This window comes from Scyliorhinus canicula, chromosome 1, assembly GCF_902713615.1.
Source record: "Scyliorhinus canicula chromosome 1, sScyCan1.1, whole genome shotgun sequence".
NCBI classification, from domain to species: Eukaryota; Metazoa; Chordata; class Chondrichthyes; order Carcharhiniformes; family Scyliorhinidae; genus Scyliorhinus; species Scyliorhinus canicula.
In genome coordinates this window covers 309,660,347-309,684,098 of record NC_052146.1, presented here as the reverse complement: position 1 = coordinate 309,684,098, position 23,752 = coordinate 309,660,347, and the positions used below count along the sequence as shown (strand labels likewise).

The following is a 23,752-nucleotide window of genomic DNA, read 5'->3' as shown; positions in this document are numbered from 1 at the left end:
GTACAAATAGTCAATCTACAAATCGAGTCGATCAGGTTTTCCTCTGACTCTGGTGGACCTTCTCAAAGTTTCACCTTGTTGCTCAGAACTTGTAGATTCCATGTTCTCTATGACATTCTCATGCTCAGGAACTGCTGAACTTTCTGACACTGCAGCTTGCATTGTTTCTGACGTAGATTCATCATCCATCACGTTGTTCTGAAGTCTTCTCTGGTTTTCAAGACCGTGCAATTATTTCTTTTTAAACCAACCCTTCCTCTGTACATTGTAGGAACAAGGGCCAGGATTCTCCCCTACCCAGCGGGGCGGGCGGGGGGGGGGGGGCGGGGGCGCACCAACCACTCCGGCAACCGGGCCTCCCCAAAGGTGCGGAATTCTCCGCTGACGGCACATGCGCGCTGGGGGATTCTCTTCCACCTCCGCCGTGGTGGGGTCGGAGAATTTCGCCCCAGGTGTTACTTCTTCAAGTACAATGGCTTTTCTCGACCAATTGTCTGAATCTTCTATTCTCACAATGTCATCACTACTCAGAGGTGGTAAAGTTCTGGACACTCTATCATTGAACTGCTTTGGTTTTGATTCAATGTTTTTCATTTCCTGCAGTACCGCTGCATTCTCCTCCTTCGTTTCCAAGTATGGAAGTGTGGTAAGCAACCTTCTATCCATCAGTAACTCTGTTGGCGATCTACCATGTGACAATGGTGACGCTCTGTAACTCAATAGTGCGAGATATCGATCAGATTGGCTGTCCATTGCTTTCTTCAACATCTGTATATCGTTTTCAGCTTTCCCATTGGCTTGTGGGTACAACGGACTCGGCATGATGTGATTGAAATCATACGTGACTGCGAAGTGTTGCCACACTTTACAGCTAAAACAAGGACCGTTGGTACCCACGATGTATTGAGGAATTCCATGTCCAGCAAATGTTGACTTGGTATGCAGTATTATGCTGCTTGCTGTTATGCTTGACAGTAGAGCCATTTTGGGCTAGTTTGAAAATAATCTATGATCATTAAATAATCTTTCCCTCGTAGGTGAAAGAGGTCAATAGCTACTTTCTGCCATAATGCCGTATGTAAATCAGATATTTGCATAGCTTCTCTTCTTTGCTTGTAACAATGAGTTTGGCATGTACCACAAGAGCTGACCATCCTGTCAATATCCTGGTTTATAACTGGCTAGGAAGCAGAGACATGAGCTCTCCATTTACACTTCTCAATCCACTTCTCAATCCCTAGATGTCCTTTGTGTATACTCTTTAGTATATCCTTGCGAAGAAATTGAGGTATGACGATAGTGTTCAACAATTGGCCATTCTATTAATGATACTGAGTTCAGATGTTATATTGTAGAACTCCATACATTGACCTCTGGGCCAGTGTGAGTTCATGATCCTTCCTGGTATCTTCTTGGATCTCACGTAGTTTGGTATCTGATACTGGTCGTAGTGTGGAAATAAGATTGACATGCAGACCTACATCTTCAGCAATTTCACTGCTAATACTTTGTATCGGTGCTCTGAATAATGCATCTGCTCAGAACAAATATATGCCTTGCGTGTAGATGAGATTGAAGTCACAGCATTGTAACTTCATCATCAACCTCTGAATGCGCGGAGACATCTGGTTGAGATTTGTTTTGATGATGTGAACCAAAGGACGATGATCTGTCTAAACTATGAAAGTTGGAAGCCCGTAGACATAGTCATGGAATTTCTCCAAGCCTTCAACTAAACCCAGATATTCTGTTCGATTTGAGCGTATCACTGCTCTGTTGTCGCCATGATGCACACGCGACTGATTTCCAATCGTAATGCTCGAGTTGCAGACGAACTGCTCCCAGACCATCGTTGGATGCCTCTGTTGACACTTAAATCCGATTAGATACTTAAAAAAATCTGAAAAGTGGCATGATGGTTAGTGACCTTCTTCCACTCTTGCTCATGTTGCTCCATCCAAGTGAAATCCATTGTCTTGTGACAGGTTTGGAATGAATTTCCCGATAAAATTGATCATACCCATCACTCTAAAGATGGCTTTCTTGTCATGTGGTTTTGGCATGTTGAGAATTGCTTGGATTTTTCCTTGTCAGTTTCAAAGCCGTGCGATGAGAACTTGTCACCTCGGAATGTGACTTCAGTTACTCCAAATTGGTGCTTTTACTTGTTGAGCTTCAGCCCATTTCTCCCGACGCTCGTTAGAACTTGAAGCAACCTCGTATTGTGCTGTTCTATTGTTCAGCCCCAAATGATGATATCATCCACGTACACACGTACACCTTCAATAACTACGATTATGTGTTCCACGGCATCATGAAAAATTTCTGTTGCTGAAATTATGCAAACGGCATTCTCAGAAAGCAGTACCATCGATATGGTGAATTAAAAGTGCAATGTTTTGTAATTTGTTCCTCCAGCTGGAGTTGCCAGAAACCTTGTGGTGCGTCAAGTTTCATGAAGAATTTTGCACCAGCCATCTCAGATGTGATTTCCTCATGCTTTCATATTTGGTCATTTTCTTTTTTGATATTCTCATTAAGATTTTTGGGGATCCATACAGATGCGAATATTGTCATTCTTTTTTACACTACCATGGAATTTACCCAATCGCTAGGTTCTTCAATTGTTCTGATTAGTTTTGGCTTTGTCATTCTGTCGAGCTCCTTTTGTGAGGTGATCCCGAAGAGGTGCAGGTACTCTTCTTCATGCCTGGATCACAGGTTTTGTATCCTCTTTGAGCTGTATCCTATCGGTGAATGGTCGTGTACCAAAACCTGTGAACACATCGCTGAATTTGCTGATAATGTTCTCAGAATCATTGGAATGTTGATCCAATCTATTGTGGATGCTACTTACCAACTGCACTAGGACCTAATTCTTCACAAGACTGACCACCTAATAATGAATCCAAGCCCTCAGAAACAATACAGAATGGGATGGAATAAACTGTTCTTCACCACCGCACATTCTCCCCATGTGTGCATGGGTTTCACCCCCACAACCCAAAGCTGTGCAGGGTGGGTGGATTGGCCACGCTAAATTGCCCCTGAATTGGAAAAAATTAATTGGGTACTCTAAATTTATTAAAAAAGAATTACTGACTGGTAACGATTACACAGGCTGCCACTCTCTGGGTGAAGAAAGCGGTGACATGGTGCCGAGTATTGCTGCCTCACAGCATCAAGGACAAGGGTTCAATTCCCGCCTAGGATTACTGACTGTTTGGAGTTTGCACGCTCTCCCCGTGTCTGCGTGGGTTTCCTCCGGGTGTCCCGGTTTCCTCCCACAGTCCAAAGATGTGCAGGTTTGGTGGATTGGCCATGCTAAATTGCCCTTATTGCCGAAAGGTTAGGTGGAGTTATGGGATTTTGGGGATAGGATAGGGCAGTGGATGAAGGTGGGGGGCTTTTTCAGGGGTATGGTGCAGGTGTGATGGGTTGAGTGGCCTCCTTACGCACTGTAGGAATTCTAAGATTCTATGAAGTGTCTCCTCATCTCAGCTCTAAATGATTTACTCCATAACCTTAGACTGTGACTCCGGTTCAGGACACTCCCATCATCGAGAACATCCTTCCTGCATCAGCCCTCTCCAGTCCTGTCAGAAGTTTATAGGTTTTGTTATGGGCCAGGGTTTAGAGAACCCCAAAGTGTATCATGGATTTCATCTGACGCACAACTTTCAATAGATTGTGGTATGGGGAGCACACGTCCCACTCTACAGGGGTGGTACAGCTGAAATGGAAAAGTATTTTTTTAAAGCAAAACAATGTTTATTCTATGAACTTAAGTTAACCTTTTTAAACATACAGTGAACATCTTAGCAACCATTCATTCAAATACAACCCCCAAAGACTACAACACTAAGTAATCCTTTAAGCTTTCCTTTTAACATCCATAAGACTTAAAAACATAACCTTTAACAGAAGCACATCAGGTTAAAGTCACGACTGAGAGCAGTTATTAGTTTCAAATCACCAAAGGATCAATTTACAGTTTTTAGATTACAGAGAGAGAGACTAATACCCCTTCTGGCTGTAACTGCAGCTATCCAGCTTTGAAAACAAAACTGAAACACACCCTGCAGCAAACAGCCTAAAACGAAAGTAAAAAAGCTGACAGACAGCCCAGCTCCACCCATACTCTGACATCACTGATAAACACCCATTTCTTTAAGGTACATTTCTTAAACACCCATTTCTTAAAAGTACTCTCACATGACACCTCTCCCCAAGAAACAAAAACCATCTACTTCAAGATGGTTTCATTTTTCACCGTTTCACATTCCTTTAAGAAATGCACAGAGTAAATATACTTTTTTGTTTCAAAAAAACAACAAACGCAAACATGTATAATAATATAGTCCATTTTTTTTTGTTCTTGTTCCTCCAACTGAAACTGCTTCCGTTCATCACATTCATGACAAAGCATCGGGTATCACGTCCTACCACATGTATTATTTTAAATTTAAATGGCTGGAACAATAAACTCCAGCCAAACAGTGTTGCATTGTTATTCCGGAATCTCTCCAAAAACGTCAACGGATTATGATCATTATATATAACGGTGTCAGACGGATTGCTGGTCACATAAATGTGAAAATGTTGCAAAGCCAGCAACAAACTCAATGTTTCCTTCTCAATCGTTGAATACTTTTTCTGGTGAGATTTCAATTTCTTTGAAAAATAACCAACAGGCCGCTCTAGCCCTTCATCGTCATCCTGTAGAAGCACCGCACCTACCCCCACATCACTCACATCAACAGCCACTTTGAATGGTTTGGTATAATTTGGGATGGCTAACAAGGAGCAGTGGTTAACACAGCCTTCAGGCCGTCAACTGCCAGGTGACATTCCGCTGTCCACTAGAATTTGTTACACTTCTTGAGCAAGTCCGTTAGTGGAGCGACCACGCTGCTGAAATTCGGTACAAATTTCCGGTAAAATCCACTCATACCAAGAAATCGCATTATTTCCCGTCATGTCGAGGGGATCGGAAACTCCGCAATAACTTTTCTTTTCACATCCCGTGGGACCATTCGACCCTGTCCAATTGTGTGGCCAAGGAAAGTGACTTGGGCTTTTCCAAATTCACTTTTGGCTAGGTTTATCACCAAACCCACCTCCTGAAGTCGATCGAATAACTCCATCAGATGTTTCAAATGTTCTTTCCATGTCTGGCTGAAAGTTACCAGATCGTCGATGTATACCGCACAACTGGGTAATCCTGAAATGACTTTGTTAGTTAACCGTTGAAATGTGGCTGGGGCATTATTCATGCCAAATGGCATAACTTTGAATTGGTATATACCATCTGAAGTCACAGAAGCTGAAATCTCCTTCGCCCTTTCGGATAAAGGTACCTGCCAGTGACTGTTCAGTAAATCCAGTTTGGAAATAAAAAGCTGATTGTCCCACTTTCTCAATGCAATCCTCCTAATGTGGGCTAGGATAAGAGTCCGTTCTTGTCACTGAATTAACACTTCTATAGTCCACACACAACCGTTGAGTGCTGTCTGGTTTTGGTACCATCACTATGGGTGAGCTCCATTGGCTGCAACCCGCTTCAATTATGCCATTTTTAAGCATACTCTCAATCTCTTTGTTAACCTGTTCCAATTTTAAAGGGTTAAGTCTGTATGGATGTTGTTTGATTGGAACAGCCTTTTCCACATCTACATCAAGGAAAGCCGTTTTAGTACTTCCCAATTTATCTCCACAAAGTTGCCCATGTGATGTCAATAACTCTTTCAGGTCAGTTTGTTTTTCCTCTGGAAGGTAACTCAACAATTTATCCCAATTTTTAAGAACATCCTCGTTTTCCAATTTAATTTGAGGTATGTCAAACAGTCATCTCAATTTGGTTCATCACTTCGAGTTAGAATCATTAAAACCTCCTCCTTTTTCTCTCCTTCCCTTTCAAAGTACCTTTTAAGAACATTAACATGACACACTCGGTGAATCTTCCTCCTATCTGGTGTTTTTACCACATAATTCACCTCACTTAATTTCCTTTCAATCTGATAAGGTCCACAAAACCTCGCTTTTAAAGGTTCACCTGCCACTGGTAACAACACTAAACCTTTATCTCCAATAGAAAATCGATGAACTTTGGATTTCTTAAACGCCCCCCATTTCATCACATTTTGTTCAACTTTTAAATGTTGTCTCACCAATGCACCTATTCTATTTAATCATTCCTTAAAATTTGACACAAAATCCAATAATACATGTTCCAATTTCTCGCTCACCAATTTTTCCTTAATCAATTTAAATGGTCCTCTTTCTTATTACCAAAAATGAGTTCAAAAGTACGGAATTTGGTTGACTCATTAGGTGCATCCCTAATTGCAAACAGTACGAATGGAATTCCTTTATCCCAATCCTCTGGATAATCATGACAATAAGCTCTCAATATTGTCTTTAATGTCTGATGCCACCTTTCTAACGCTCCCTGTGATTCTGGATGGTATGGAGTTGATTTAAATTGTTTTATTCCTTAGCTATCCATAACTTCTTTGAATAACCTTGAGGTAAAATTTGATCATTGATCCGATTGTATTTCTGTGGTAATCAATATCGAGTGAAGAATTTAAGTAACTCCTCCACAATCTTTTTAGCTGTAATATTACGTATTGGAATGGCCTCTGGAAACCTAGTGGACACATCCATTATAGTCAAAAGATATTGATTCCCACTTTTTTTTCAGGAAGCGGTCCTACAAAATCAATTAGGACCCTTGTAAAAGGTTCCTCAAATGCTGGAATGGGTATTAAGGGCACTGGTTTTATCACTGCATGAGTTTTCCCTATCACTTGACATGTGTGACATGATTGACAAAATGTAACCATATCTTTATGTAGTCCAGGCCAATAAAAATGATTTTAGATTTTAGCTTGAGTTTTCCTTATTCCCAAATGACCTCCCACTGGTACCTCATGTGCAACTCGCAACACCTCCTTTCTATAACCTACCGGCAATACTACTTAATGAACTACTGCCCACTTTTCATCTGCCTGCATATGTAAAGATCTCCATTTTCTCATCAAGAAATTTTCTCATTCCGGCCATAGGGTAGCATGCTGGTTAGCATAAAAATGCTTCACAGCTTCAGGGTCCCAGGTTCGATTCCCGGCTTGGGTCACTGTCTGTGTGGAGTCTGCACGTCTTCCCCCTGTGTGCGTGGGTTTCCTCCGGGTGCTCCGGTTTCCTCCCACAGTCCAAAGATGTGCGGGTTAGGTGGATTGGCCATGCTAAATTGCCCGTAGTGTCCTAATAAAAGTAAGGTTAAGGGGGAGGTTGTTGGGTTACGGGTATAGTGTGGATACGTGGGTTTGAGTAGGGTGATCATGGCTCGGCACAACATTGAGGGCCGAAGGGCCTGTTCTGTGCTGTACTGTTCTATGTTCTATGTTCTAAATCACTTTTACGGTAATAACACTCTGGTATCCACGCAGATTCCTCTTCCGTGTATGCTTTCTGACACATCCGTTTTATTTCTACATCTTTCTGTTGTAACTCCGCCAATTTTCCTGAACTAAAAATATTCACCTCAACCTCCACCTGTTCTTGTTCTTTTTCAACCATCTGATCAAAAATCGTTTCTGATAATTGCACTTCAACTTTATCTTCACTCTTTGATTTGTCCTCTTGTCTTAACCTGTGACTTTGCGACCTTGTTACTACACCATCTGGAAAAATCCCAGGATATTCGCCCTTCAACACTTCAGTTGTCTGATTTTCCACTGGCTTATCAACCCCAGTAGGCATCACTCCCACCTGTGATCCAGCTATGTCATTACGCAAGATAAACTGTATTCCTGGACAAGATTGTTTCTCTGTTACTACTACTACCACTTCACCTCTCTTCACTGGACTTTCCAACCTTACCTTATATAATTGAACACTACTCCTCTCACCCTGAATTCCACATATTACCACCTTTTCTGGCAACATTCGTCCCAAACTACATAACTCCTCATCTCTAACCATTAAAGATTGATTAGCTCCCGTATCTCTTAAAATTGTGACTTTTTTACCTGCTCCTCCTTATACACGTGAGTAAACTTTACCCACAGAAGTAAATTCTTTAAAGAGGCTTTCCTTTACCACTTTTAACAAACCTCACTGTCTTATCCTGTTTTACCACATTAGCCTTCCCAGTGCTTTTCTTCAACTGACTTTACATGGCCTAGTTTATTACAGTGAAAACAGTTCATATTTTTCATTTCTTTTCCACTGTCCTGGATTTTTTTTTAGTCTGAGGTCTACTCTCCTTATTATCTCCCATCAGATCACCTTTACCTTTACCACTTGAGTATTTCTCATGTCCCCAGTTTCTATCCCTCACCAGCTGAAACTGATGTCGGAAACCAATCTTTGATTTATGAACTAATTCATGATTTTCTGCCACTTCTGCTACTAATCTCGCAGTTTTAACCCTCTGCTTTTCCACATGAGTTCTCACTACATCACAAATTGAATTTTTAAACTCCTCCAAAAGTATAATTTCTCTGAGAGCTTCACACGTTTGGTCTATTTTCAAAGCCCTTATCCACCTCTGAAAATTACTCTGTTTAATCCTTTCAAACTCCATGTATGTTTGACCAAGTTATTTCCTTAAATTTCTAAACCTTTGTCTGTAGGCTTCAGGCACTAGCTCATATGCAACTGAGATTAATTTTTTCACCTCCTCATATGACTCAGATACATCCACTGACAGTGATGCAAACACTTCACTAGCCCTACCTATCAGCTTTGTTTGAATCAGGATTACCCACAGGTCCTGTGGCCATTTCATTTGTTGAGCTACCTTCCCAAATGAAATGAAAAAGGCTTCTACCTCCTTCTCATCAAACCTTGGCAATGCTTGGAAATATTTAAATAGATCCCCACCATGCCTTTGACTATGACGCTCTTTCTCACTGTCCTCAACACTATCATCCAACTGTATGTTTTCCTTTATGCCTGCCAATATTAACTGACTGTCATGTTTCATGGCCATTTTCTGAAGTTCAAACTCTCTCTCTTTATCTTTTTCCCTGATCTGTATCTCCCTTTCTTTCTTTTTCCTCTCTCTCTCTCTTTTTCCCCTCTCTCTCTCTCTTTTTCCTCTCTCTCTCTTTCCTATTCAAGCTGCTTTAATTCTTTCTCATGTTCAATTTGTTTAATTTGAAACTGAATTTTTACCATTGCCAATGAGTCAAGCTGTATCTCAGGCAAGTTTAAATGCTTTGTCGCCGCCGTGATTACCTCATCTTTTCGCATTTTGTGAGGTAATGTTAACAGCAATGTTTTTGCCAAATCTAACCGCGTGCTTTTAGTCTCTGTCTGTAAGGTACTGTGTATGACCGTCTCCACCCACAAAAACCTCTGAGCCTCTGAAAGAGCCATTGTCCACAACACACTCCCTATTTAAAATAGAATACCACACCTGAAAAACAACCACAATATGCTCACCCCTCACTGTCTTTAAGTTCTCTAAGTCAATCCAATAGTTAGACTTTTATCCCGGACGATCCCCCAATTATTTATGGGCCAGGGTTTAGAGAACCCCAAAGTGTATCATGGAGTTCACCTGACCCACAACTTTTAACAGATTGTGGTGCGGGGAGCACACGACCCACTCTACAGGGTGGTACAGCAGAAATGGAAAAGTATTGTTTAAAGCAAAACAACCTTTATTCTATGAACTCAAGATAAGCTTTTTATAACATACAGTGAACATGTTAGCAACCATTAATTCAAATACAATCCCCAAAGACTACAACACTAAGTAATCCTTAATAACTTCCCAAACAACATCCTGAAGACAAAGAAACAGGTTTTGACAGAAGCACGTCAGGTTTACATTCACTGCTGAAAACATTTATAATTCTAAATTCACCAAATGATCAAGAGATACTCTTTTCATGGCAGAGAAAACAACAGTACACCTGCTTTGTCTGGCTTCATCTCCAACACTTAAAACAAAACTAAAACACACCTGCAGCAAACATTCTAAAATGAAAGTAAAAAGCTGACAGAGAGCCCAGCTCCACCCACACTCCGACATCACTGATAAACACCCATTTCTTAAAAGTACATTTCTTAAACACCCTTTTCTTAAAGGTACTCTCACATGACAGTCTCCGTACCTGAGAAAGGATGTACTGGCACTGGAGGGTGTACAGAACAAATTCCCTCGATTAATCCCAAAGCTGAAAGGGTTTGATTATGAGGAGAGGTTGAGTAGTCTGGGAATGTACTTGTTGGAATTCAAGAAGGATGCGGGGGGGGGGGGGGGGGTGGGTGGGTGGGGGGTGGGGGGGGGATCTAATAGAAACATATAAAATTATGAAGCGAATAGATAGGATAGATGGGCAGGTTGTTTCCACTGGCGGGTGAAAGCAGAACTAGGGGGCATAGCCTCAAATAAGGGGACGTAGATTTAGGACTGAGTTTAGGAGGACCTTCTTCACCCAAAGGGTTGTGAATGTATGGAATTCCTTGCCCAGTGAAGAAGTTGAGGCTCCTTCATTAAATGTTTTTAAGATAAAGATAGATAGTTTTTTGAAGAATAAAGGGATTAAGGGTTATGGTGTTTGGGCCGGAAAGTGGAGCTGAGTCCACAAAAAATCAGCCATGATCTCATTGAATGGTGGAGCAGGCTCGAGGGGCCAGATGGCCTACTCCCCCTCCTAGTTCTTATGTTATTATATCTACTCTGCTGTGGGAGGTGAAACAGGTTCCCAATCCGGTTATTGTTGCTGTCACTCTGTCTGTGTGAGTCAGTATTGACTTACCAGTGACATTGAGCTGGCTCCCTGCTCCATAGATGTAGCTCCACACGCTGCAGCTATAGACAGCTGTATCATTGAGGGTCACATTCACAATGGTCAGAATGTAACTGTTACTGCTGAAATCCTGGGAATGCTGAAAACGGTCCTGGAAATCCCGGGACTTGCTGATGGTGCCATTTGCAAACCAGCTGATGGCCCACTGCCTGTCGGACCCGGGTCTCTGGTGATACCAGTGGACATCAGTGTCATTCACACTGGCATTGTACATGGCACATTGTAACTCCACAGTCTCACCCTCTGGCACCTTGCTGATGTTTGGATACTGAATAAGGACTGGGTCAGCCAATCGACCTGTGCATAGGAAACTGATGGAGTTCAATGCAAAGAAATAGATTTTCCATCATTCAAAGTTTAACGATTCATTAAATAAAGTTATATGATGATGTATTGTTCAATATATGAGTTTCCAAACAGGTTGCAATGGACATGATGAACAGTGTCAGATGTAACTTAGTGGAAGTGATTACACCTCCGAGTTAGGAGGCCATGGATTAGGTTCCAGTGCAGAGAGTTCCACAGATATCGAGACAATCAGTCCAGTATTGAAGCTGCTCTTTAGGAGGAGCCATCACTGAACTGAGGGGCTAAGCCAAGTCCATCATTGCAGCTTGGGATGAAATACCCCACACCATTATTTAAAGATCCCTAAACCAGATGATATGCCCATTTCTATCATTGCCGTTTGTGTGGGATTTCCCTACAGCAGTGATTCCGATAGCAGGAGAAAGCAGGGAAAGACAGATAAACTATTCCCACTGGTTGGAGATTCTAAAATTGGGGAGCATGGTCTCGACATTAGGGCCCGACCGTTCAGGAGAGATGTCAGGAAACATTTCTTCACTCAAAGCGTGGTCAAGGTTTGAAACTCTTTCCCACACACAAGCTCAGTTGTTAAATTTAAATCCAAGATAGATTTTTATTCAGCAAATTTATTAAGGGATATGAGCCAAAGGCAAATATCTGGAGTTAGGTCACATATCAGCCATGATCTCACTGAATGGTGGGTCAGACTCAAGGGGCTGAATGGCCTCCTCCCATTCATATTGTAAGGACCACTCCTGTCGATCCCTTATTTTCCATTTCTTTTATTTTGCCACTGTCATTTTCGAATCATGGATATTTAATGGACATGTACCTTTAGGTCGAACAGATGAAGTGCTTGCAATTTAGTGCATTGTGTTAGCCTTTGAACAGCAGACATTTTGGCACCCAAGGGAGGTCGGAGGGATTCAGCTTGATTGGTTGCTTGGTGGCCAATGAATTTGCAACGGCTGTATTCTGCCCGGCGACAGGCGGTGATTGGATCCCTATCCGAGTGGGATGGTTCCCAGAGAACCAAGGAAAGGACAATCAGGCTGTGAACACTCGGAGAAGAAACTGTGTCAGTCTCTCTCTCTCTCTCTCTCTTTCCCCAGAAATGCTGCATAGCTGCTGTATTTCTGAACCTACAGAGAACCTGGATGAATCTACAGTGCAAACCTTTAGAGACTGAAAGCAGAAAGCTCGAACTGAAAGCCTGGACTGAAGGAAGGTGGGCTAGAAGCTCGAACTGAAAGCCTGGACTGAAGGAAGGTGGGCTAGAAGCTCGAACTGAAAGCCTGGACTGAAGGAAGGTGGGCTAGAAGCTCGAACCGAAAGCCTGGACTGAAGGAAGGTGGGCTAGAAGCTCGAACTGAAAGCCTGGACTGAAGGAAGGTGGGCTAGAAGAGAACCATCTGCAACAAGGACTCTGATCCTTTAACTGTCACAATTATTTATACACCTCTCTTTTCCCTCTGTGTTTGTTTGTCTTGCGTGTCTGTGTGTGGAGGGTGGGGTGAATTAAAGTGGGGGATTAGGAATTAGATAATCATTAACCAGTTGTACTTGCTGCATATTTAATTATAGTTATTGTCATTAATAAAAATTAATGTGTTGAGATTTACAAACCTGGTGACTGTAATTATTGGGCAGTCAAAGAGTTTGGGATTCTGTCGAAGAATTATTGGTTAATTTCAATTGTGTTGTGACTCCTGGTCCAGTGAGGCTGGAATTGACCGCACACTAGCTCAGGGGGTGGGAAAACTACGTTCCTATTTTCCTGTGTCAATATATTTAATTGTCTGTGAATCGTGTTTGGACACCCTGAGGTTGCGATAGGTGATTTATAAACAATTGTTTCATTCCTTTGCTGCTCAATGTAATTGCCCTAAAATACCAAGGCAAGGCTGGGACAAGGCCCACCCGAATCTGAGAGTAATGTCCAGCTCCCGCATGCACCCTGACTAAAGTGATGGCAGCAGTGTGTGCAGAGGCTGTGTGCAGCACCATGTCCTCAGAGAGACAGGCAGACAATGGGGGAGGCTCGGTGTGATGATAGAATCAGATTTTGTCGCACTGGTTAGTTTTTAGCGAGAGGGGACATGAGCAAGATTTTTTAAATATTTAAAATGGCTCGAGTACAGGAGGCAGAATTTCCCAGTGAACAGCACCCTCCAAGTTCAGGAATATCGGGAAGAGTGAGATGAACAGTGTCAGCTTCCGGGGAATATTGATAGAATGGTGAAATAGGTGGAGGCAGGTCAGATGAAATTTATCACAAAGAAGTGGGAAGTGACTCAGTTTGGTAAAGATGAGGAGGGGCAACGTGAATGAGTTGGGACAATTTTGAACAGGGTGTCGGGGCTGAGAGAGCTCGGTCGGTACGGGCACAGTCCTTCAAACCTGTAGGACAAGTTAAGGAGGCCTGATTTTGTTAGGGGTGAACTGGTGATGTATTCGGGGAGATTATGGTACATCCAGCAGCGATGGTCACTCATGTATTAATGTTTTGTAATTTCCAATTTGTAACTTTTTTGTAATTCCCAAAGCCTCCCTGAATCACAGAAATAATGTTTTGGGGCTATCACCTCTATTCACAGCTGATATGTGTGCAGGAGAAAGATTTGACAATGCCGTGCTCCCAGGGAGGAGTCACATTCCCATGGAATATTGGGTTACAATATCACAACGGCAATTCCCCAGCCCATTCTCCTCTTCACTGGGAGGGTTTGGTTACAGGATTCCCCTCTATGTAAGGATGCCATTGTGAATGTACTTACTGGTTACACTCAGCTGTGATCCATTCCCACTGATATCTCCCCACACGGAGCAGTAATAGACGGCAGTGTCACTGGGCTGCACGTTGCTGATTGTCAGGATGAAGGTTTTATTGGACGTGTCTCGGGAAGGATGGAAACGCTCAGTGAAACCTGGACTCCGTTGTGTGTTGTTCTTTATATCATGTGTTAAAACCCTCTCCATATCTTTCCCTGGCAGCTCCCGGTTCCAGTGAACATCGGTGTGTGTCACTGTGGCGTTCCGCATGGTGCACTGTAACCGTGCAGTCTGACCCTCTGTGACACGTTCCAGACTCGGAGACTGGATAAGGATTGGAGGATTCGCACCTTTAAGAGAAAAATATCAACAAGTTAAACACCAGTCAGAAGGTTGTGAATATCTGCAAATGTTTCAGTGAAGAATATATCCGCTGATGTTACCTTGGGGACCAAGTGAAGATATTATCAAACGTTCTCATCAGAAAAAGCTAAAGATTTATTTGTTTAAGGTCACATGTTCAGCTGTCTCTGCCACTCCCCCCATCATTCCGAACTCCGCTATTCCTCCTCCCTGATCCCTATCACTGCAGATTCTTCCCATTCTCCCTCCCAATCCCTCTCTCCATATTTCCTAAATGCCCCCCTCCCCTGTTAATTTCTATTTCTTCCCTCCCCCGATATTTTGTCATTGTTTACTCGAGGGTCACACACTGGGGGCTTTCCTCAAATATTCAAAACCATTGTCATTAATCCTCTCTTCACAGAAACCATCCAGACATATCTGTCCCTCCGACTGCTGACTCTTCATCTAATCTCATTCCATAAACCATCTCAAATCCACCTGTTCAAATCCATCCAGTGTTAGGATCCCGGAGCAAACCCCAACATTTGTTCAGATCCCAGACCAGACCCTAACATTTGTGGGCGGCCACGGTCGCACGGTGAGTACCACTGTTGCTTCACAGTTCCAAGGTCCCAGGTTCAATTCCAGGCTTGGGTCACTGTCTGTGCTGAGTGTGTACGTTCTGTGTGTGTCTGATGGGTTTTCCTCTGGGTCCACCGGTTTCCTACCACAAGTCCCAAAAAACGTGCTGTTCGGTGAATTGGACATTCTGAATTCTCTCTCTGTGTACCCGAACAGGCGGCGGAATACAGCGACTCGGGGATTTTCACATTAACCTCATTGCAGTGTTTAATGTAGGCCTACTTGTGACAATAATAATGATTGTAATATAATCATTATTACTTATTTGTAGGATCCCAGACCAGATCCCAACATTTGTTAAGATCCCGGAGCAGGCCCCAACATGTGTTAGGATCCGGACCAGATCCCAACATGTGTTAGGGTATCGGACAAGACCCTCAAACATTAGTTTCAATTTGTAAATTTGTGAGGAAAATATTCTTCACCCCAGGAGTGAATAGTCTGACCAATAGGTCCCTTTTCTGTTCAAACAACTTTAATTTAAACAAAGAATGAACCACATTAACATCAAAGAAATAATTTTACAATTAATAGTTGAACAGTTCTGAAATAAAAGGAACAACTTTAATACAGTTCAAATGTCCCTTATGAATAAGATAACAAACAGATAATTTGTTCAGCTGTGCAAAGAATTTTGTAGAGCGATCCTTTCAAGAGCAGATGCAGTCCACTTATCTTCAAACTAGCAGTTTTTGGGAAAACTGCTGTTCAACTTAAAAATGCGCAACTATTGACAGACCTGGCACCTCCCATTAATTACATCATCTGGATCCCACTGAGTTCCATGGCTTCCTTAGCTCGGATGAAACATCACGCCCCCATAAATTATCTATACTCCAGGGAATCCCGAGCAATCAAAACATGATTCTATTAGTCCTTCATCTGTAAACAAGTAAATGGTTGGATTCAATCACCTTTTTACCATTCCTTAATTACAGCTTTCACAGACATACTGCATGCATGTATTTTAAACCAGGTTTTTTTAAACAACATGACAGTGTAAATGTAAGCCTACTTGTGACAATAAAGGTAATAATAATTATTATTATCATTAAATAACAGTTTCTACATTCATCACACCAGATTAACTCCCAGCTCACAGCATCAAGCTCAGTGCTGCTCATTTATCACTGGAGTCATTAGCTATGTGCCTGTCTCTGAATTCACCAAATAGATGGCATGTTTTCATCTTCAAATCTCCATCTAGTCTTATCCCATCCTATCTCTCCACCCTCTTCCAGACCCGGAATGCCAATGCTCCTTGCTGTTCTAACTCTGGCTTCTTTCCCTGAGTTGGGAAGCTCACTGTCCATCAGTTATATGGGTGAAATCCAGGGGCACACATTTTCTCTCCTCACTGCCTTCCCTCTTGACACAGATCGGCCACTGGAACACCTCTGGATCTGATACGCCCAATATTCCCGTAACCTCAGGAGCAGGAGGAGGGGGATGTGACAAGGGAGGAGCTCAGGCTGGTCAACAAGAGGGTTTGCAGTGGGGGCAGCAGAGGGAGAGGCTAGCCAGGATAGACCATCCAGGGAGGACATTGTGGAAGAGCTTCCCTGTTTGACCAGAGGTTCTGGAGCCCACCTATCAGAGCCACATCAGCAGCTTCCCTGCCCACAGACCAGCAGAGTGCCCACACCCCCCGCACAGTAAAGTTTAATTCTAATCAGCTGGGGAAAGGCAGAGAGAGAGAGAGAGGACAGAAATTCACACTTTCAGTTCTGTCAAAATCCACCCCGAATCCCCACTGGGAATCTGAACGGGAAAATCACAGACACCCCCTGGAGCTCTGAGAGATTTTAGGGGTGAAACTTTGATATCACACCTTTCCACTCACCCTGTCGCTTTCTGTCTGTGTGTGTGTTTAAATTGTACATTTTTACTTCACAGACTTCAGGCTTCTTCCCAGATCGTTCCTCCCTCTGGGTCACAGCCTCCGAGGCTGGCAATGTTCCATCATATTCCTCTAATATATGGTCAATATGGAATCAAAGCAATATAAGATAGACAGTACTTACTGGTTACATTCAGCCGGGTTCCATTCCCAAAGATTGTCCCCCAAATCCCACAGATATAGACAGCGGAGTCACCGAGCTTCACATCTCTGACTGTCAGAATGTAGCTGTTACCGACAACATCTCTGGACGGCTGAAACCGATCAGACAGACCTGTCGGCCGGTAAACATGGCCATTTACATAATGACTCAATATCGATTCCTTACTTTCTGGGTAGTACCAATGTACATCGTATTTATCCACAGTGTGATCTACATGGTCGCTCTGTAAGTCACACAGAAACTTCACTGTTTCACCCTCAGGCACTTTCACAACTTGAGGCGATTGGATAAGAACCGTCCCTGTCACATGACCTGTAAACAGAAAATAACTGAAGATCAGAACAGATAAGAAAATACAAAATAGAAGCTTAGAGCAGGTTATAAAGTCTCCTGTGTATTGATGTGTGGATATTGTGTATTATCCACACTAACTTGTTCAAATTAACCCCAAGCAAAGTGCTGCAGATTTTGACAATCAGGATTTCAGAAAATGCTGGGAATGAATGCTCAGGAAACCCAGCAGCCTCTGGAGACAGAGAGACAGGGCCAATCAGATCACCATGACCATGTTGAATGGTGGAACAGGCTCAGGAGACCCAGCAGCCTCTGGAGACAGAGAGACAGGGACAATCAGTCACCATGACCGTGCTGAATGGGGGAACAGGCTCGAGGGGCCCAGGGGCCTCTGGAGACTGAGAGACAGGGACAATCAGACACCATGACCGTGCTGAATGGTGGAACAGGCTCGAGGGGCCCAGGGGCCTCTGGAGACTGAGAGACAGGGACAATCAGATCACTGTGATCGTGCTGAATGCTGGAACAGGCTCGAGGGGCCCAGGGGCCTCTGGAGACAGAGAGACAGGGACAATCAGACACCATGACCGTGCTGAATGGTGGAACAGGCTCGAGGGGCCCAGGGGCCTCTGGAGACTGAGAGACAGGGACAATCAGATCACCGTGACCGTGTTGAATGGTGGAACAGGCTCGAGGGGCCCAGGCACTGATGTGTTGGGTAAGCTGGGTCTGCGAGGACTGCGTTTACTGCAGCAGTGAGAGAGACAGGCTTCCAACACTTGAAGAAATGCAACTCAATTTTATTGATCACTTAACTATCATACATACTTTAACTGTGGGATGACACTATGCTGACTTGACTGGAGACCTGAGGCTAACCCAACCAGACTATCTTACTACCACATGGTATTTGTTCTAGTTGCTACTCACGAGCTCTGACTGTCTCAGAGGCTGGATCCCGAGAGAGCGGGAAAATTAGTGCCCCCTGGCTTTATAGTGGCCGTGTCCTGTCTGGTGATTGGCTGCTGTGTTCTGTGTGTTCACTGGTCATCCTGTGTGTCAATCACTGCCTGTCTGTGCACCATCATATACCTGGATGTATATTATATTATCTCTCGCCTTTTTATAAACAATGTGTTCAGGTCAATAAATAGTGAGTGTGTGTGACTATATATAATATATGCTAATGTATTTACATGGGAAGGTGTCTAGTGCAGATAGAGGGCAGATAACACATTAGAAAAAAAACAATATGTACAGATATGTAAACGATGAGATCACAAGGTAATGCCACATTAAGTCTCTAAATTCATTCTCTGTGGCGGGCGACAAATTCTGGTTGACCGCCTCAAGGGTGGGTCAGGGGCCGCCTGCACTTGAAAGGGCGTAACAGCCTCAATGTAGAGGTCAGTAGAATAACTGGCAGATCGGTGGCCTCGTGGAAGGGCACGTCCTGAGGAACCAGCGTGCGAGGCAGGACATCACGGTTAGGTGGCGGGCGTGGAAGTCGCTGCAGTGCCCGCCTATTGCGCCGAAGAAAAGAGCCATCATGCATGTGAACGAGGAACGATCTCGGGGCCACTTGCTTGACCACCACAGCTGTGGCAGACCAGCCGCCGTCAGGTCGCTGAGCAAGAACTCGGTCAGCAGGGGCCAGAGCAGGGAGATCTGTGGCGTGGGTGCCATACCCCGACTTGCATTGGGCCCGAGACTGTTGCATCCTCTGTAGGACCGGGAAATTGTCAAGGTCCGGAACGTGGATAGCTGGCGCTGTCGTTCGCAGTGTGCGGTTGATTAGGAGCTGTGCTGGGGACAGGCCAGTGGACAAAGGAGGCGCCCTGGAGGCTAACAGCGCCAGATTGAAATCCGAACCCGAGTCAGCAGCTTTGCACAACAGTCTTTTAACGATGTGGACCCCTTTTTCAGCCTTCCCATTCGACTGGGGGTAGTGGGGGCCTGATGTGACGTGCCAAAAATTGTACAGTCGGGCAAAATCTGTCCAATCCTGGCTGAAGAAGCAGCGGCCGTTGTCACTCATAACTGTGAGTGGGATCCCATGCCGGGCAAAAGTCTCCTTGCGTGCCTTGATTACTGTTGCTGAGGTGAGGTCAGTCAGTTTGACCACCTCGGAGTAGTTGGTAAAGTAGTCCACTAGGAGGACATCGTCCCAGCCCTTGGCATGAAAGAGGTCAACACCAACTTTGGACCATGGGGAGGTCACCATTTCATACGGCTGTAGAGTCTCTTTAGGCTGAGCCAACTGGAATCTTTGACATATTGGGCAATTGAGGACCGTGTTGGCGATATCTTGGCTGATGCCTGGCCAATATACTGCCTCTCGGGCTCGAAGGCGACACTTTTCGACCCCCAGGTGACCCTCGTGGATTTGGCCGAGGACAAACTCTCACATGCTCTGTGGGATCACAATTCTGTCAAGCTTCATTAGTATGCCGTCCACTATCGCTGGATCATCCTTTACATTATAAAACTGGGGGCACTGCCCCTTTTGCCAACCATCTGTGAGATGTCGCAAGACCCACTGGAGTAGAGGATCCCTGGCCGTCTCCTGACGAATTTGCACAACCCTTTCATCATTGGCCGGAAAGTTGGAGGCACAGAATTCCATCTGGGCGTCTATTTGACAGACAAAGTCAGTCTGCTAACACGGTGTGGTGATGGATCTGGAGAGTACATCGGCCACAATGAGCTCTTTGCCCGGGGTGTACACCAGGTCGAAATCGTAGCGGCGGAGTTTGAGGAGGATACGTTGTAGCCGTGGCGTCATGTCATTGAGGTCTTTTTGGATGATGTGAACCAATGGCCTGTGGTCCGTCTCGACCGTGAATTTGGGGAGGCCGTACACATAATCATGGAATTTGGCAATCCCTGTGAGGAGGCCCAGGCATTCTTTTTCAATCCGAGCGTATCGTTGCTCAGTGGGTGTCATGGCTCTAGAAGCACATGTGACTGGGGCCCAGGAAGAGGAGTCATCCCGCTGGAGGAGCACAGCCCCAATGCCAGCCTGGCTCGCGTCGGTGGATATTTTCGTTTCCTTGGCGGGGTTGAAAAACGCCAGCACCAGGGCCTTGGTGAGTTTCGCCCTGAGCTCACGCCACTCTTGCTCATGAGCGGGTAGCCACTGGGAGGCCGTAGTTTTTTTAATGAGATGGCGGAGAGCTATGGTGTGTGATGCAACATTGGGGATAAACTTCTCAAGGAAGTTGACCATCTCTAGGAAGCGGAGGACCGCCATCTTGTCCTCTGGGGTCTTCATGGCGTTGATCGCCGACACCTTCTCTGCATCTGGCTGCACGCCGAACAGCGAAATGTGGTCGCCAAGGAACTTGATTTCTGATTGACCGAAGGAGCATTTGGCTCTGTTGAGTCGGAGGCCATGCTCGTGGATCCTGTGGAACACCCGCTCTAGGCGATCAATGTTCTCCTGAGGAGTCGTTGACCAGATTATGATATCATCGACGTACACTCGCACTCCCTTGATACCCTCCATCATTTGTTCCATTATGCGGTGGAACACCTCTGAGGCGGAGATGATGCCAAAGGGCATTCGGTTGTAACAGTAGCGACCGAACGGGGCATTGAATGTGCACAGCTTTCGACTGGACGCATCCAGCTGTATTTGCCAAAACCCCTTGGAGGCATCCAGCTTCGTGAAGAATATGGCATGAGCTATCTTGCTGGTTATCTCTTCTCGTTTAGGTATTGGGTAGTGTTCCCTCATGATGTTGCGGTTCAAATCTTTGGGGTCAATACAGATTCGACGTTCCCCTGATGGCTTTTTGGCACAAACCATGGAGCTAACCCAGTCCATGGGTTCCGTGACCTTAGAAATGATGCCCTGGTCCTGGAGGTCTTGCAGCTGCTGCTTGAGGCGGTCCTTAAGGGGCACCGGCACCCGACACGGTGCATGGACAACAGGGGTGGCATTCGGCTTCAACAGGATTTTATATTGGTAAGGGAGGGTGCCTATACCTTCGAAGACGCTGTGGTATTGTGCCATGATGCCATCGAGTTGGGCTTGGAAGTTAACATCTGGTGAGGCCGTTGCCTCTGCGGACGACATGGAGTGAACCCGCTGCACAAGGTTCAGGAGTTTGCAGGCCCGAGCACCAAGCAGGGAAGCTCTGTTGGTTCCTACAATTTCAAAATGCAGCGTAGCTTTTGAAGAATGATGGGACACCGCAAGCTGGCATGAGCCATTGGCAGCAATGGCATTGCCATTGTAGTCAAGGAGCTGGCAAGCCGGTGGAAGAATGGTTGGCTTGACGCGGACGGTGTCAAGGTCAGACTTTGAAATGCGGTTTGCTGAAGCGCCAGTGTCCAGCTTGAAGCGTATGGGAGCCTTGTTGACCGTAACACCACTCGTCGTCTGGATCAATGCTCATTATTGGGAGTTGTCTCACCATCGTTGATAAACACGAGCTTTCTGAGCGCAGCTCCTCCCTCAGGTGAATGGCGAGGTATGTTCCAGAAACATTTATATAGACAAAGTCAGAGATGCTGGACAATGCTTGGAATGCGAGCATTTGCAGGTAATCAAATCATTACAGATCCAGGGAGAGGGATAATCACAGGTTAAAGAGGTGTGAATTGTCTCAAGCCAGGACAGTTGGTGGGATTTTGCAAGTCCAGGCCAGATGGTGGGGGGTGGATGTAATGCGACATGAATCCAAGATCCCTGCTGAGGCAGCACTCATGCGTGCGGAACTTAGCTATAAGTTTTTGCTCGGCAATTCTGCGTTGTCGCGTGTCCTGAAGACTGCCTTGGAGAACGCTTACCCGGAGATCAGAGGCTGAATGCCCTTGACTGCTGAAGTGTTCCCCGACTGGAAGGGAACATTCCTGCCTGGTGATTGTCGCACGATGCCCGTTCATTCGCTGTCGCAGTGTCTGCATGGTCTCGCCAATGTACCACGCTTCGGGACATCCTTTCCTGTGACAAAGTCGGAGATGCTGGACAATGCTTGGAATGCGAGCATTAGCAGATTACCTGCAAATGCTCGCATTCCAAGCATTGTCCAGCATCTCTGACTTTGTCTATATAAATGTTTCTGGAACATACCTCGCCATTCACCTGAGGAAGGAGCTGCGCTCTGAAAGCTCGTGTTTGAATCAAACCTGTTGGACTTTAACCTGGTGCTGTAAGACTTCTTACCGTGCTCACCCCAGTCCAACGCCGGCATCTCCACATCATCGTTGATAAAGGCAGCGTATGGTTGGTGATGATGCCCACCCGGAATGGGGATGTGAGGCCCTCGGTGTCGAGATCTGGAAGAATGTCGGAGTCGAAGTCTGTGACGGGTTGCTGTACTGACCGGACGCTCCTGCGCTGCGGCTGGGATTGCTGTGTGTTGGGCAGTGGAGCAGATCTACAAAGGGCTGTGTAGTGGCCAAGCTTGCCACACTGGAGGCAACGTCGAGATTTTGTGGGACATTCCCACTTTAAATGGGCGGAGCCACAGTTGGCGCACATCATGGTGCTGCCGTCAGGACGTTCCGTGCACCACTGCGCATGCGCAGTGCGGTCGAACGACGTGTGCACTTGCGCGATTACGGTCGTCGGCCTCGCCGTCCCCTTGGTCATGGCGCGCATGCACAGGAACCCGGGAAAAGCGCGCGGAATGGCCGCCCTCATCCAGACTCAGGCCCTGTATTTGTTTGATGGCATGCACCCATTCCGCATGGTGGGGGTTTTGCCGTGCCGTTTCTGCCGCCTTGATGTGGGAGTACCGGTTGTTAGCGTGCTCGTGGAGGACGCAGGTCTCGATGGCGATGGTAAGGGTGAGCTGCTTAACTTTTAGGAGCTGCTGGCGAAGGGGTTTGGAGTCGACCCCGAAAACAATCTTATCCCGGATAATGGAATCGGAAGTGGAGCCATAGTTGCAGGACTGCGCGAGGATGCGGAGATGGGTTAAAAAGGACTGAAAAGGTTAATCCTTACCCTGAAGCCTCTGCTGAAACACGTAGCGTTCAAAGCTCTCATTGACTTCGATGTCACAGTGGCTGGCGAACTACAGCAGGACTGTTTTAAACTTCATCTTGTCCTGGCCTTCAGCAAAGGTGAGGGAGTTGAAGGTGTGGATAGCGTGGTCCCCGGCTGCAGAGAGGAAGAGTGCGATCTTCCTGGCATCCGATGCGGCCTCGAGGTCGGTGGCTTCGAGATACAGCTGGAACTTCTGCTTAAAAATCTTCCAGTTGGCACCGATGCGGTGATGCGGAGCTGCGGAGGGAGGGCGGACGCTGTCCATTTCACCAGATGGCTGATCGCTGGTCAAAGGCAAATTATCTCAAGGTAGGTCCATCAAACCCAAGCATAGCTCACTGGTACCATGATGTGTTGGGTAAGCTGGGTCTGCGAGGACTGCGTTTACTGCAGCAGTGAGAGAGACAGGCTTCCAACACTTGAAGAACTGCGACTCAATTTTATTGAACACTTAACTATAATACATGCTTTAACTGTGGGTTGACACTATGCTG

The 23,752-nt window shown here is 45.3% G+C and overlaps 2 protein-coding genes across 2 annotated transcripts in view; one reads left to right on the top strand and one right to left on the bottom strand.

Annotated features, from left to right (window-relative positions):
- Positions 1–23,752, top strand: part of LOC119965474 (polymeric immunoglobulin receptor-like) — a 610,457-nt gene that overhangs the window by 510,746 nt on the left and 75,959 nt on the right. The window lies entirely within an intron of this gene.
- LOC119976739 overlaps positions 1–23,752 on the bottom strand; it is a 139,290-nt gene that overhangs the window by 112,576 nt on the left and 2,962 nt on the right. The window contains exon 2 of the mRNA XM_038817473.1: positions 16,925–17,275. Coding sequence (XP_038673401.1) covers positions 16,925–17,275 — 351 coding nt within the window. The remainder of the gene's footprint in view (positions 1–16,924; positions 17,276–23,752) is intronic.